General features: G+C 40.5%; 1 protein-coding gene across 1 annotated transcript in view; it reads right to left on the reverse strand.

Annotated features, from left to right (window-relative positions):
• LOC139712279 (adhesion G-protein coupled receptor V1-like) overlaps positions 1-16,580 on the reverse strand; it is a 92,429-nt gene that overhangs the window by 66,963 nt on the left and 8,886 nt on the right. Inside the window, exons 7-23 of the mRNA XM_071624119.1 lie at positions 15,819-16,120; positions 15,094-15,232; positions 13,131-13,879; positions 12,372-12,495; positions 11,685-11,945; positions 11,178-11,310; positions 10,113-10,336; positions 9,679-9,878; positions 9,287-9,449; positions 8,620-8,834; positions 7,689-7,825; positions 7,031-7,156; positions 6,032-6,246; positions 5,210-5,451; positions 4,315-4,716; positions 3,572-3,701; positions 56-198 (exon numbers count right to left, since the gene is read on the reverse strand). Of these exons, the coding sequence (XP_071480220.1) occupies positions 56-198; positions 3,572-3,701; positions 4,315-4,716; positions 5,210-5,451; positions 6,032-6,246; positions 7,031-7,156; positions 7,689-7,825; positions 8,620-8,834; positions 9,287-9,449; positions 9,679-9,878; positions 10,113-10,336; positions 11,178-11,310; positions 11,685-11,945; positions 12,372-12,495; positions 13,131-13,879; positions 15,094-15,232; positions 15,819-16,120 (3,905 nt within the window). The remainder of the gene's footprint in view (positions 1-55; positions 199-3,571; positions 3,702-4,314; positions 4,717-5,209; positions 5,452-6,031; positions 6,247-7,030; positions 7,157-7,688; positions 7,826-8,619; positions 8,835-9,286; positions 9,450-9,678; positions 9,879-10,112; positions 10,337-11,177; positions 11,311-11,684; positions 11,946-12,371; positions 12,496-13,130; positions 13,880-15,093; positions 15,233-15,818; positions 16,121-16,580) is intronic.

The following is a 16,580-nucleotide window of genomic DNA, read 5'->3' on the forward strand; positions in this document are numbered from 1 at the left end:
GTTTCCAAGCACCCCCCTCCCATTGACATCCACTCTACTTGGTCTGAGGACATACTTGCAACACTACTGCACTGGTTTCCAGCGGCTGCGGCTCTTCCACTGTCACCGAGAGGGACTGGGGAGCAAACTCGAACGTCCCGAAGGCATTGTCTGAGGGCTCTATGATGACCTCTATGGTGGATCCAGGACCAATTTGAGCTGGGCACAAATGAGAAAGAGCACAACTTTGAGATTCAAATACCATATTCGGCATATACATGTATTTTAATAGCAAGTCTAATTTTTCCGCGAATCAGGACTTCTCGACAACTTCGCATGTGGTTAAATTCGTGAATTTGTGGAGTACAGTACTAAGTACAACCACAACGTAATCTCCATTCATCAAACTCGCTAAAATTACAGGTACCTCGAATCAAGCATAATTGGGGGGATCAGGCTTTTTCATATATGGGCCCAAAACTATGGAATGGCTTACCAAAATCTCTTAGAGAAGCATCTTCCATTGATAGTTTCAAAGAGAATCTCAAGACATGTATTTTCAATTTAAATTGACAATATTGTATACCTGTATGTATAGTATGTGTACGTACAGTGTATATAGGCCTATTGTTTGTTGGTTTATTGTCTTATTTTCTGTGATACTGTTGTAACGTGACACAATATGTACTCTGTTCTATAGCGCCTTGAGTATCTTTTTTAGGAAGAAATGTGCGCTTTATAAGAGTCTCACTATTATTATTATTATTAAATGGAGAAATGCATGCACGTCACATTCATGTCAGGATCAGTGTTAGCATTTTTGCCTGTTTTCAAATTCACGATTAGCACCCGACTCATGGAATTGGCGAAAATAAAAACCTCATAAAATATTTGGTGTGTACAGTGGAGTATATCCGCAAGAAAACAAGACAACGGCAAACAAATGCACCAACAACATGAACCAGCATCCTTGCCACCCACAGTGGTGGTGATGTGTGGTCCCACATGAATGTATAAAATATTCTATCAAATCTTAGTGGAAATGAAGGCTTTCTTTCACTAAAGTAGTATGTTACATATCAATCACTTGTCATTCGGCGAAGGTACAATGTACCCATGATATACTGTAAAAGTGGAAATTTTCGCGCATTTCACGCAACCAGAAACTAGCGAGAAAATAAAAGCACGCAAACATTTTTGCTTGCCATATGTTCCTGTGCATGATGTCTTGATTCCACGGAATTAAAACATGCGAAACTCTTCTTACCTGGCCAAGCGCGAAAAATTAGTCGCGCGAAAATATCCACTTTTACAGTACTGCAAACAGGTTTGCCATGTATTGAATCTATGGGATATTATCATATCTCGGAAACAGGAAGTTAGATCATGAAGTTCTCTTTCACCCAGCATGGATAGTTTTGTTTGTTTGCTTTTTTTTTCCACCTGAACTAGAGAGCTGATGATTGTGTGGATAGCAACATGCAGAACACAACAAGCACAACATTTCTTCCAAGAGATGGCACAGCAGGTAGGACAGAGAAGTCTGCAGAAGCAAAATGAGAACAAGCTTGAAAATGACGCACACATGGCTATTCTAACAGAGAAGTTTTGAACAGTCAGTGTGTGGGTCTAAGAGTTACTGATAGGAGTTTCAAAACATCAAAAGACTTAAGTTTGAAGTCAAGATTTGATTTGTCAAAAGCAGTCATACTGTATGTAAGAGCATTGAGTTCCTAACATTCTTGTTTTTCTCTTCTTCTTTTTTTTCATATTCACTAATCTTGTTCATAACCCACAGCTGCTGTCACAACTTATAAATTTCATAGGATCAAGCTGTTTGCTTCCATTTCTTTTTTGTTTGGCTTGTGTGCAAGAGGCAAACATGTTGCAGCTGTGTCGCATCTACATACATAGACTTATCATTTACATACACAGCATTGTTACTTCTATACAAGCAACACACACACACACACACACACACACATTTCCTCTTTTTGCATTCTTCTGACAAATCACTCTCAGAAATAAAATTCTACACTGAAATACTACAAGTGCAATGATGCAGTTAAGCCACGAGTAGAAACATTCATCCAACACCATGATAAGAGTGTATTCTAGATGAAACCACAGTCAAGACTGAAAGGAATGTCAAAGGGTGATGCATAATTTCATTTTTGTTTAAATGATTATTTTCTTGCATGTTTCATCATTAGATTGGATGGACAGCTCGCAAATCAAACACTGTAAACTACTGAAATTGTAACATTTGTTTTTATCACATATGCTTTGTCATACTGAACATTTTCTGTTACATAAACCAAAGCTGTATCCATTACTGTCTGCAGAAGATGAACAATATGTGGTAATATAACTCGTTCAACCTGTAGATAAATGACTGAATGCTTTCCAAGTTTTAATATACACCGTATCATCTCTTTTGCCTCATAGAAAGTGTAGACTACATATCAAACAATCCATGCACACATGCACATGCCTGGTACACAAACAGTGATCATTCATCAGCAGTCAGCTAAGCCTAATGACAATTTTCTGATACCCTATGCAATGGGAAGAAAAATTTGACAGAAACAGAACATTTTCAATCGACTCCATTGTGATACTTTCATGCGGTGCACAAACACACATTCTCAGGGATGCGTGCCATTCTTACCTGTGTCTACACATACACATGTGTGCAGTGGATGCATAGGGTACAATCATTGTGTGAAAGAGTGGTCTTAGTACAAATTGTGAATGAGCTGTACAGTCAAGCCTGTCTTAGTGGACACCTGTTTGCAGCAGCCACAGAACAATTTCCGTGAGCAGAGGAAAAAAAAAAAGCTCTGTGTACAACCTGTATTATGGCATAACAAGTGGTTCCTGATTGTGCATAGTCGCTAAGCCATAGCAGGATGTGCTAAATACTCTTGAGTTGTAGCATAATGCATACAAGCTATAAAGGCATGAGCACTGTACACAAAACTTTGGGAAACATCTTCAGCTTAGCTGCTGATGTGGCTGTTAATCATGTGGACTGCAAAGAGTACAGTAAACAAGAATGTTGCAAACTAAACAATTCATGAAATCAATATTCAATTGCATAGGTGCACCAAAAAACATAAAATTGTTTATAGAATGCAGCATTATAGGCAATTACTAAATTTGCATTTCATCACAATGAAATATAAGGCACATACATGTATATGCTTCATATTTCCCAAATAGACCGTACCACCAGAAAAAAAAAACGCAAAAATCATTTAAATGTGAAAGAAGATCTAAAATACATGTGTGCAAGTCAAAGTTACACATGTTCACTGTTTTAAGAAACCACATGCTCAACAATATATCGTCTGTTGAGAAAGAAGGGCTTTAAGTCTTCTCGAACACTATGGGTTTTGTGGTCACTTAACGCCCTTATCATTCTCAACCGACGATATGGGAAGGTGCGTAGCTCAATCAACAAAATACAGCCTGTTTTTCTCGAGACAGGTTCCTTACTAGAACTAATCTGGAGCGTGGAAAAACAGCAACAAAAGTCTGCATTTCATGACAGAATACAGAAAAAACAGAAATATTTTGTATCACTCACCTCCTCCCATGGGACTTGACAATTGTACTTGGAACGATTTCTCTAGCTCTGCAACATTGTTGTCGACGATGTCGATGGTGATGTAGGCAAAGCGCTGCTGGTCGGTAAATCTCAAGGTACCTCCAGCACTCTGTAAAATACAGGAAGAAAGTCAATCATACATGAACACACAGGAGAAAGAAAATGAAAAGAAATAAGTCTTTGCTGAACAAGTTTCTCCATGCTCATCATTCAGCTTTTGAAACAGGGACACACTATCAAATTACTTGTACAAGCAGCATTTGGACCAGTACTGATGGAAATGTAAAATCTGATGGAGTTTGTATGCAAGTACAGGCATGAGCACTTAAGTCTCAGGAAATCAGAGACCCATACTCTTTTATCAGTGCTAGTAGCAATTTGTTTACAACAAACACTATTTCCAATCGAAGAACTGCTTGAGAACATTATAGTAACAAAAGGGGAAGTAGGCAAGTTGGTATTAAAGTGATGTTAAGAAATGAAAAGTTTTACTGTCATTTTTGGTTCCAACAAAAGTAGTATAGGGAAAAGGAAGTCTTCAAAGCATGAACAGTCACTCTATAAGAAAAAAAGAAGAAGAAAAAAGAGTGATGAAAGCAAAATATAAAGGGGGTGATATTGTTTTTGCTGAATGTTTTTGTCTTATTCCATTTACAAAATGGAAGAGTCTGAGTAGCAACTCTTCATTCAAAAGGTACATAGAGAAGCATGCAACAACTCACCACGAAATCAACAGGGTTCTTTCCAGCAGACACCGCAGTACCATCGATGGTCCTCCACTCCACCGTGATCTCGCCGAGCAGGCCCTGGGCCCGTACCACCAGGAGCCTAGCCGCACCGCTCTCCTCGCTCACTCTCGTCATCACCTCGCTGAAATCGGGCCGGATGAGAGGATCCGACTGGTTGGGGGGCTGGCCCACAGAAAACTGCAGGAGGCCATTTGGGTTGTCGCTAGACGGGATGGCGACGATTCTGGTGGCAGCGGTCGGATCGATGCTGGCACCGCTGGTGTTGGTGGATCCGATCAGGCCGTCATCTGACAGAGGCAAGTCCGACACCAGAACCACCACAAATTCTTCCAGCACTTCCGGGGCCAGGTCATCCACAGTGATGAATGAGAAAGTCTGGTACAAATAAAGTTCAGAGAAATTTTTTTTTCATGACATTTCAAAACACTTTGTCATCACTTCAGAAGCATTGCAGAACCTCTACGCTGATGCACATTACTGCAAAATGACAATAAAGAGGATTACTTGTAAAATGCAATATATTCGTAAATTGGAGCCGACGGCTCCAATCTTTTTTTCACAGCATGAAATTTTTGCGAATTGCCACTGGCAGTCAATGCATATAGTGCAGGCAAGAACTTCCATGTGCATTGTAATTTTGCTAATCTTGGCTCCCTCGAAATTAGCGAAATTAAAATGCACACAAACTTTTGTTTTACAGTGGTATTCAAAGAGATTTCACAACATAACACATACAGATATTCAACGAGATTTCCTCAGGATACAAAATGCGATAAATTTGATTTCGCCAGAGTGGTGCTGTTCTATTTGCCCCCTTCATCGCAACATTGCACTGTAAGTGCTCTGAAGAAAAGACTGTGGTATTTACCTGTTCCCGGTCGCCATTTTGAAAGACCACTTCCCCTGTAGCGTTGACAAAGTCCTCCACTGCAAGCACGTCTGTCGATAGGTGGCGCAATTCCCACTTGATAGTGACGACACCCTGATCTCCACGGCTGCGCTGGACACTGCATGTGAACTGCAGGGACTCCGGTGAGGTTGTGGAGGCATTGGAAGAGGTGCACTCACCAAGGAATCCAAAAAGGCCGTTGGCATTGTCGCTCTTCAGAACTGCATTTGTATCAGGGGGGGGGGGGGAGGGAAGGAAATTAGTGAAATTATCAATTTTCAGGCAAAGTGTTTGCCATGCCCTGGAAAAGATGTGGCCATCCTCATTAACTAATATTGTATTTGATGTTAACAGAGGAGTACACTGTATCAATGAAGGTGTGGTACAAAGAAAATGAAGTCAGAATAGAAAGGACAGTCACCAAATGATGCCTGATATTCTACACCAAGTTTTCACTAGCCATGATGAGAGCTGTACTGTTCTTTTTGACATTTTCCCAAATGGTGAATAATGACACTGCATGATGCTAACATCCATAAGGGTATTTACATATAACTGTAGTGAGGACCAGCATTCCTGTGTCTAGAAAAAATAAAATATGACCAAATAGCAACATTCTAAAAAGCATATGATATAAACTGGACACGAGTACCTGAGGGCATACACAGTGTAACTCTGATGAATTGTAAATGATGCATTTCATGTATGTAGGTGTATCTCTCAACCTTGTACACGTGAAAGTATGGAATCATACGACAGAGAGCATAATGCACAGAGCGTCTCAGCCAGCACAACACTCACCTGAAAGGAGCGCAACATCTCCCCCATCACTAAGGGCAGCACCCCCACGGGCCGACATGAGCGACACGGTGAAGACCTCGTTCCCTTCGTCCTCCTCGTCTTGCACTGAGGTCACCTGGAGTGTGGCCGAGATTGCGCCATCAGCAAAGGTCACCGTCCCCGAGATCGGTTGCACATCGCGAGCGACGGGGCTGTTTTCCAGCTCCTGCATTTCTCTGTGTTGATTGGATAGTAAGAAGTTGAGCGATCACATCCCTTTCCTGCACTTCCATCCCAAACCAGGACAGATATGTGGCAGTGTCATAGCCTATTGGAGTGCACATTCCAACTCTGTTGAACACTGTGTTTTACACCATTACTACACTTAGTGGTGAACGTATGTAACATGAACAGACAAAACTGTCACATTTTTGTTTTGCAAATTTCCATTTGGGCAAAAATTCTAATACATTATTTCTATGAAGCAATTTTGGGGCAAAGTTACATGTATCTCTCTTCAAACTGTTCTAAAAGATTGTATTGTTCTGGGGGTAATGCATATTGGAAACAGAAAATAATCCCTGAAATCCCTGAAATGTACCCTTTTATTGTGGTATGCCCATGTATGTTTTGTGCTCTACAATGCTCCGTACTACCAAGGTGTATTAAGTGGGTGCTGGGAGCACAGAACATTAACCCTTTGCGTACTTTTGAGTGCTGATTGGCACAGAAAACCCCCTAGTGTTGATTACACTGTCCAAACACAGAGAGGATTAATGTGATTTGATGTGGCACCTGTGTCTTGTTCCCAAGAGCACACACATACACATAACCAAATAAACAAACAAAACTTATATCCTGCCCTTGTCAAGTCTCGTCTAATCCTATGCTGTTGACAATGAAGGGCAGTTATATTTCACTGCTAAACTTATCATCACAGGCATACAACAATCAGACTGACCACAGAACTGTGAATGACCACTGCTAAGAAGACCCAGTACGTTAACAGAGTCAGCTCACCTTTCCTGGAGCACGCTGTTGTAGATTCTCACATCCTGCAGAAGGCCATTGTAAAGCTCCATGCCCGGTCTGGCGGCTCCCACATACATTTCACCATCTCCATCTAATACCACATCATCCAAGACTCTGCAAGACAATGTTCAAGGAATTTAGTTGATTTCTCTCCTTGGAAAAACAAAGTTTACAATGAAACATCTTCAACAAGTAAAACAAAATAAAACAAACAGATACATTGTATATTGCATGTTTGAAGGCCAGTTTTCTGATATGGGATTTTCCTTCATTAATCAAAACAACATACAGACACCTTTGCAACAACGTGAGATCAAAACAACTGTTGTCATAATGGTAGCAGCCATACATCTACCAATCAGCATTGAGCATTTAAGATGTTGCTATAGCAACTGTAATTATTGCTGTAGGTTGCGATTTATATGTAAACAAACCACAACACAGGAATGAAAAAATACATACAGTATTAAACTTCACTTATCCTTATCTTTATGACAAAGTGAGAAAAGTGAATACAAGTAATTCTCTATAATTTATGTTTGTCAGAAAACTTGGCATGACTTGTACAAATAGTTCCACCATGAGTACAAACTGACTGGGTCAAGCAGCAAGAGAGGGCATAATTTCAAAAGATCCTAATACTCACATGTCTTGGCCAAATGGTGCTCCATCAACGTACAGGTTGGCTATGAGTCTCTGGTTGTCGATGGTTGCCACGATGAAGTGCCACGTCCCGTCAGTGAGGTCTACATTCGACAGAGTCGATCCACCAACTGCATTTGTCTGGAGAGGGAACCAAAGGCATTCACAGCTCAGCACTGTTCAGGTCTTCCCAGCAATAACATTTAGCAATCACATTAATATAAGCTACAGTACTAGTTCAGTTATTTTCTAAATTGGTTTGCTCACTTGGGTATTGGTATAACTGGAAGGCCTACAGAGTTTTTGAAGTATGCTAAGTATATGGCCTTTTGATATATGAAAAATACAATGAAAAATTTCATACATACCAATAATACAACAGCACATGGATATGTGTTCATACCTGATTCATTACAACAGCACTGTACTTTAAGAGGGTTCAGTACAATGAAAAAGTGAATAATTCTAAATGAACTTAACACAACAGCCTGAGTGTAAGGAGAAAGTAATTTCTTAAACCACGACATCATACCTCTCTAGTGTTTAAACTTCTCTGCACAACACGAAACACACAACATCTGATGGATATGGTAAATTAGGGGTATTTGAAATTAAAGTCACAACGCCACAACTACAAACCCAGTCTTTTACCACATCAAGCAAAACATCAAAACAATCACTTTAGTAATAAAGCACAAATATAAAAAAGGTTGTTGGTGTTAGGGTACGAAGTACAACTACCCCACACCTCAAATCAGAAACAAAGAGGGAAAAATAGGCTCAAGAGAATTTTTGCATTTCTGGACTTGGAGCGATCACCACACTAAGCAACCTATTTTGAAGTAATAATCATCCCAGATCAGTTAGTACAAGCAGAGAAGGAGGAACAAGAATTACAGTGACAATGATAATGGGTATGGTACTGCATTCCTTACCAGACTAGACGTGGAGTATCTCAGCTCCAGGTAAGTCGAGCGCGACTGGACGCCCAGCTTGAGGCCGTAGTAGGTGACCTGTGCGGAGGAGGCCACCTTGCTGATGATGAAACCATTGCTGGTGGAGGTGGGCCTGACCCAGGCGCTCACAGAGAAACCAGCCGCGGTGTCGGTGCGCGACGGTTGGTAGACACTTGGGATGTTCATATAAGCCTCTGTAGAAACACAACCCAGCAGAAGTACATTTTTGCATTGTTGGAGTCACAAGAGCAATACCGTCCATTGCTCTCTTTAAAAAGGTATAGTCCCTGGATACATTATGATAAGCTTCGATATGTTTTCAAAATACCCCTTGCTGCTGCATTAGTTTTGGCAAAAATTATGCTGGTTTTTGTAAATGTGTCTGGATTTTTTTGTTCCTCATTTTGTACTCATATTTATATTGTATCTCTTTTAAGTCTGTATGACTCTGAAAAAGTAGCACAATGTGTTCATCAATATTTTTGCATCAAATCTATTAATCTTGTGTAATTACATCACTATCGTTATCATCATCATGGCTGCTATGGTGATTGCTGCCATCATCATCAGACTCGTAACATATCATTGAAATCAAAGGAATACGAAGGAAGGATGATCGAGCTAGATGAAAACCCTCCCAACTTACGGATTTCCCCACTGAAGGAGTAGACTGGCGTGCCCGTGTACAGTCTCTGCTCACCAGTCACAGGGTTTACTCCCTGGTTGGGGAGGAAGTCGCCCACGAAGAGGAGGTCGATGACAGTGGGGAGATTTCCCGAGATGGCATCCGAGTAGATCTCCCATACAGCCTGCAAACATGATCCGGAAAACCAAAGCATGTCTCACACTTGGATTTATCATTCTGGCAATTAAACAATTCCTCTTACAATCATGTAGTACAATAAACTACATGTATGGAGCATAAACAGTTATAAATCTAGATGACAAAAAAAGGAATGATCTTGGAATCTCAAACATAATGGCACATAGTCAGTAAACTTAGCCAGTTCCAGTGATCATGTGATGAGCTGTACTTACACCAACACTGCCAAATGTTCCCTGGAGTCTCTCCACAGTAAAGACAGCCGTTGCCCTGTCCTCCTCATTAGCATAGAAGTCTTCTGCCACATCCTTCTCCCTCGACGACGAAGCAAACGCCAGGACGCCGAAGGGGTCATCATTTTCAGTTATTTCAATTGACACCCTCAAGGGGCTGGTTTCAGATAGTCTTCCACCACCTGTACGTATGAATGAGAGAAATTTAGAAAAGGTACAGGAAAAAGTAAGTATGGGAATTTAAAAAAACACACACAAAAAAACACACAGATAATTTCATCACAGACTATTCATACATAATTTGCTTCACTTTTTTTTTTCACCATCACATTTATCTTTCATAGGTACCCTCATTCACAGTGCACTGTGCAAGAAAGAATTTGATCAATTTGTGCAAACAAAGGATGAACCCTGACCTGTGGTGCTGGTTAAGACCAGCTGGAAAAGTTCATTGAACTCGGGGATACCATCCGCCAGCGTCTGCAGGGTGATCGTGCCCTGGATCTGACCAGTGGCAAACTCCACATAACCTCCGACCTCCTCAAAGTCCTGGCGATCGGCCAGAGGGTCAGATGTGCCGTTGGCAAACAGCTGCCAGTTGACCAGCACTGTGCCAAAGCTGCCCCGCTCCCTCTGGACGCTGTAGAAGTGGACGGACACATATCAAATTGAGGAAAATGATATAAAATGTTTTACAAATCTCAAGTATCTCTTCCATTAACAATGCAGTACAGTAATGGGTGCAAAAGAATTCTAAATAATTTACTGTGTTGCAACTTACAAAGCAACATATAAAGTATGTGTCAACTTTTATCTACACCGTGTACATGTACATGTATGTGTCCAGATCTCTGTGTGTCTCTCTTGATTGCTATTGAAGAAAATATAGAACACAGATGACCAGTTTATCGTTTTACCTTAAAGATATAGGGTAAATATGCTGATTTATCAACATGATGCAAGGATTCAGAAGGAAAAAAAAAATTACAACGTTCTGATTTTGGTAATGTTTAATTACATCAAAATTTGTGTAAATACAGCTGTATACAAGCTGTATGTAGATATTCATCCACAAGAATATGTCCATGTTCCTATATTTGTCACATCTAATGCTGTATGAAGTTGAATAAAACTGTGTGATAATTTCTGTCTTCACCTTATCATATTACCATAATCTGTATGATTTTCATGTGCACATAATTGCTCATGAGCATCAAAGAGTGGCACAATCAAGGTTCAGTAACTGTTGAATTATTTGTACAATATCAATATTATTGAACAAAATCTCAATACGGAATACAGGGAAAAAAGAATGCATGTGTGCCTGTGGTTAATTCAACATGTGGGAACATGCACTCATTAGGTTCATGATCTACTGAACATTATTCACAGGTACATCTCATTTTAAAAACAACACATATACACACACAAACACACACACACACATACATGTGCGCACAATTTGAGATTTTTGTTCTTACAGGAAATTCAGCTCGGATTCCTCGGTGGACACCACCTGGTCTACAGGCTGTTGGAAGCTGAAGATACCGCCTGGGTCGTCATTGGCTGCTATGGTGATTGCTACCACGCCAGCACCATAAACCACTATGTCACCTACAATGCATTGATACATAGGGCAAAATTGAAATTTTTAAATCTCGGAAATATCAATCTTCACATAACGTGCCTAATCTGCACTGGGTATGCTCTTCTGTGGTAAGCCTATTTACATTGGACTCTCTCAGGACTATTACTCATACCATACTTGTCGTAGGAGGGTTAGATGCCACAGGAGGTTCCAGTGACACTGCTTAATCCTGGAAGACTAAGTCTTTTCATTCAAGATAAACTCATCAAGTAGCTGACATGACTCTAATGATTTGCCATGTAAACTTATCAGAACTGTGGTAAGTAGTGCATGGTGATCATTTACACCACAGAATCACTTCCACTCTCAATACGGATTCAAAAAATCTCTTGGTAGTTACCGATTGGATTGAATAACTCCACGGTGAAAGTCTCATCGTCTTCTGGTTCTGTGTCTTCAAGGATCAAAATGTTGATGGTTTGCACAGTGACGCCAATGGGGAAGCTGAGTTGGCCGCTGGTCTCTGCAAAGTCCTGCCGCGAGGAAAGCGCTGTGCCCGGCACTGTGCGGTAGTTGACGGTAGCCGCAGACTCGCCGGTGCCGTTCCTGCGAACCGTCAACGTGACGGCAGTTGGCTCTGACACTGTGATGTTTGTGGGCTCTGAAGACGAGAAATTGTGAGGTACCAGATTTAGTGACTAGTGGACACAAAGTAGGGAATGAGATCTCTCAGAATTGTTCAATACTTTAAAAAGAAAATACACACATCACACACACACAAATATTGAGTAAAACATTTGTTTATCCTTACTCTTCTATATTCTACCACAGTGAATAAGTCTGATTAAAGTGCAAGTATGACTTGATTGCAAACCAGCACAATACCAGAAGTGACATCACGTCAGCATTAGCTAGACAGCACTGGCTTTGGTAGATAAATGTGTGAGCAACCATTTACAAAGTCTTTTCAAGATTTGTGTTCCTTGCAACAAGACATTTGTGCATGGTGGACAATATTTCACTAGGGCCAGATCCTCTCACTGCCCAAACATTTAGGGATCTGCAAAGAAACACATCACACAAATACCTTCAAAGAACACGGCATCATCATTTTTGTTGATATTTAGTGTGGCTGATGCGGGATCACCAAGGCGGCTTCCTCCCGTTGGATTTGACAGGGTGATTGTAAATCTCTCTGATCCTTCTGGAATCTACAAAACACAATAAGGAAGCATCTATAAAGTATCTATGAATAAAACACTCTGACAAAGGAAAGCTTTTGAACAAAACAAAGCATGTATAATGAGATCCAAAGACATGGCGGTACATGGCGGCTACATTGAACAGGTGAAAGATTTCAAATGTCACAGTTATTATGATGTCATTGCTGTGTGCAAAACTCTGCAAGACTTGTCTCACACATCATTAGACAGCCACTTTGGACCAGAACAAGTATCACTTTATGCATTAATTTTTCCACTGTCAACAAACTTTTTACTTTCCACATCCATTTAACAGTGATGCAACTCTTTAATATTGTATTTATATTCAGTCCCAGCAATAGTCCTTTTTTTTTAACAGATGTGATCTTTCATCCTTTTTTTTTCCAGATGTGAAAGTTTCATAGTAGCTGAAAATGAAATTTGTGTATACAGTATCCCTCAAGTTGTCGCTAAAAGTTTCCCTCTTTCATTGTGCGAATATGCTCAACAGTGAAAAGCTAGGCTGGATGCTTACTTCAAGTCAAGATCAGACTGCTTTCATGCATACTTATTTAGTCACTCAAAATTATACAGACTGTATGAAACTACATCTTTCTTATCAGAGCAAATTTTCAGAGACTTACTTGATCATTCTGAGCTGTTATCGCGATGTATTTCAGATTTTCTTCACTCTGAAATGTGACCACGCCCCGAGTGGGCACGAGATCGAAAGCCGATTGTGCTGGTTCCGTGCTCCAAGAGACTGAAGTTTCTCCAAATGTTCCCCTTGATCTCACCACAGCAAACTGTGCTGTCTGGTTTTCACTGCTGGTGCTCTCATCGATGTACAGTACAGCTGGATTGTCCTGGAACTCAATGACTCCGTATGGGTCGTCATTAGCTGGAACGGTGATTTCCACGGAGGTGCGATTGCCAAGCTCACTAAGGGGGGTTCCATATGCTGAGAGAACGAGATAAAATGTCTCGTCTAGCTCTGGAATGCCATCCGGTACCGCAGCAAGCGTGATGGTGTAGGTGTCGACGCCAGGACCGAAATCAGCCAGATCCTGTGCTCCATAAAACTCTCCATTCACGCCGCCCTCTATGGTGTAAAACACACTTCTGGCTACCAGGTTTCCACCGGTACGCTGTATGACAACTTGCACCACGTTGCCCCCCTCGGTGACCTCAAAGGGACCCGCAGAGCTGGCAGAAAACTCAAAGGTTCCGCCGGCACCGTCGTTTTCGAGGATGGTGACAGAGGCCGTGCTGTCATCCTCGCGGAGGAGCTGATTCTCAGGGTACACATCGTAGAGTTCAACGATGAAGGTTTCGTCAGTCTCTGCCAAATCATCTGGCATGATCTCTACAATGAGAGATTGCTTCGATTCTCCTACAAAGTGTGCATTTGGAAGGAAAGTAGGATGACAGGTGTAATAGGATGATTAACAAATTTCCACTTCATATCAGTGATATACCCACTTCACTGATGTTAGCCCTAGTGGAAGTTATTTTGGGTACGAAATATAAATACACGTTATATAGAAGCAGCAGATAATCCAAAATTTGTATGAAAATGCAACAAATCAAAACCGAATTTACACATGCTTCATCATAGGTAAAAAAAACTGATCTTTGAGATGTCTAAGGATGTGAGTATGTCTAACATTTCACCAATCCCTGACAACAGCTAAGTAAGGTACTCCCCTCTATAAAATGGGGAAACAAGGATGTCCTTTGATTCTAATGCACTTGTATGAGTAAACAAGCAACACCCTGTGTCAGTGTACATACTTGAATTTGACAGTGAGGAATAGTAATAATAATACATTTATGATTACTACAGAACATGAATACTGACAAATTAGTGTTCTCAATGCACTTTAAAAATACTTATTCATTGAAAAAAAAAAGCTTTACTGAAGTACAAAGAAATCACACAATCACTATGCTACAAGGTTTTGAGAGAGAAATGATGTGACTGTGCCAGATTCACTGAATATACTGTGAGACGCTATTCCATACACGTGTACAGGCAGCGTACAGGAAGGACCTTCAACCACAAATTTCGTTACTGACTTTCAGAACAAAATGATGTATATGATAATTTGATCTGAGGTTTCAAGTAGGGATATTGTGTAAGATTAATGGAGAGCAAGGTGATTTAGTGCTTTAAAATCAAACAAAAAAGTCTTAAACATGAACCTTTCACAATGGGCAGCCAGTGGAGTTTGATAGGAGTTTGTGAAATCTCATTTTGTTTGGGTAATTTTTCAATGACACAGGCAGCAGTATTTGGGATTCTCTGAAAAGATGATGGTCTGGTTTGGCCAGCTTGCACAATGAATAACACCATAAACTACAAATAAATGATTTGTGAAGGAGTGAGTGGTTTGCTTACAACACTTTCCAGAAAATAGAAAATGTTGCTGACAAATTGTAGATCATCAAGGAGGACTACCATTAGTCCGCATAAGACATCAACCAACCACATAGTCCAGTGTGAGAAAGAGAATTCAATAATTTATAGCTCTTTGTCAGAAATGCGCTTGGAGATGAAAACTAAATGTCAGTAAATATACACGTTACCAAGGTAACAAACTCTACCTGGCGCAAATGAGACCGAGCCATTGCGAGACCCGTAGTCATCCTCAGACGCCGTGCCATCCGAACCTTCGGGAGTGATGATGCGCCAAAAAACGACAGCCGCTCCAGATGTACCCTCCCTTGTCAAATTCAGGAACAGCTGAATGCATGAGAGACAATACAAAGTGTATAATTTTTTTTTTTTTTTTTTTTAATGTCTGGAAACCATACTTTCTGTCTCTGTACACATAAATGGTAGGAATGCACTCAATGCACAGCACAAAAAACAAACAAACAAACAAATGAATACATAAGTGTTTACACAATGATGACTGTAATCATAAATATTGTCACATATCTTTAGAAAAGAAGCTAACTTTGAAGACTATCACACTGCCATGTTGTCTACAGACTAATTAGGCCTCTGCGAAACAGGTCATTTGCTTTTTTTCCCTTTAAATGAAGTTTCACTTACATCTTCAGAGAATTAGTTCATTCCACTCATCACAGAATAAGACCCTAACATAGTGAGAAATGTATGCCAAAAATAAACTCAACAGTATACAAGAGGACACAGCAGTGGACAGTTTATGCAGTACGAAATGTAGTATTTCATTCTCATTCCATGATACGATAACCAGCCCTATTCTACATGACTGTATCAAATAATTCACCTGTCACTTTTTGTATTGAACTATGAGAAAAACCCCAGAGCTGTGAATCAAACACAGCAGCGATCTGTATACCTCAAAGGGCATCAGCCCCTCCGGCTCTCCAACGTCTACAGAAAGGCCAGACTGATCGAAACCAATCTCTCCATTGGCCATGTCAGCGGTGACGGGCAGTGTCACGACGACCTTTGACCCCACGCGGGGGCTGCTCGGGGGCAGGATTGGGGTGGGGCTCAAGAGCTGTGTGGACTCCAACGTTACGCGGAATTCTGCCCCCAAGCTGAGAAAGGCACTGCCTCGAATCGGAATCTCAAAGCGGTGGACTGAAGTGCCCTCGAGGAAAACTGTGGAGGATCCTCCGGCTGTTTCTAGAACATCTAAAGGAAGAACAGAGTCACCATTACGACCAAAGATATGATCATATTCAAAACAAATCTTTAAACTTTCTGGTGATCAGAAGTCAACATCTTTTAACCTAAAGGAATAGTGGTTTCTATTTTGATCCTATTCTTTTTTTTTTACTACAAACACCTAGAATCAATTACCAGCCGCATGAACTAACTCAAATTGTTCCTCCATACAGTGTAACTTATACAATTTCAAATTCAAATAAGAGAGGTTGTGAGAGTCATGTAACTCAAAAAATAATATTTGCCACAGAGGTTACTGAAATTTGATCAGAATGTTGCTATCTGCTTCAAACTATTAGTCATTTTAAAAAAAAGTCAATACAAACGTCTACAGGTATAAACTCAGTGAAGATGACCAACATATATCAATATTACTAGCATTTACAGTGTTCCCTCTTTTATAATGCATTTCAGTGCTGACCAACAG

This window comes from Diadema antillarum, unplaced genomic scaffold (assembly GCF_040938485.1).
Source record: "Diadema antillarum isolate AM-2024a unplaced genomic scaffold, OU_Dant_1.0 seq00001786_RagTag, whole genome shotgun sequence".
NCBI lineage: Eukaryota > Metazoa > Echinodermata > Echinoidea > Diadematoida > Diadematidae > Diadema > Diadema antillarum.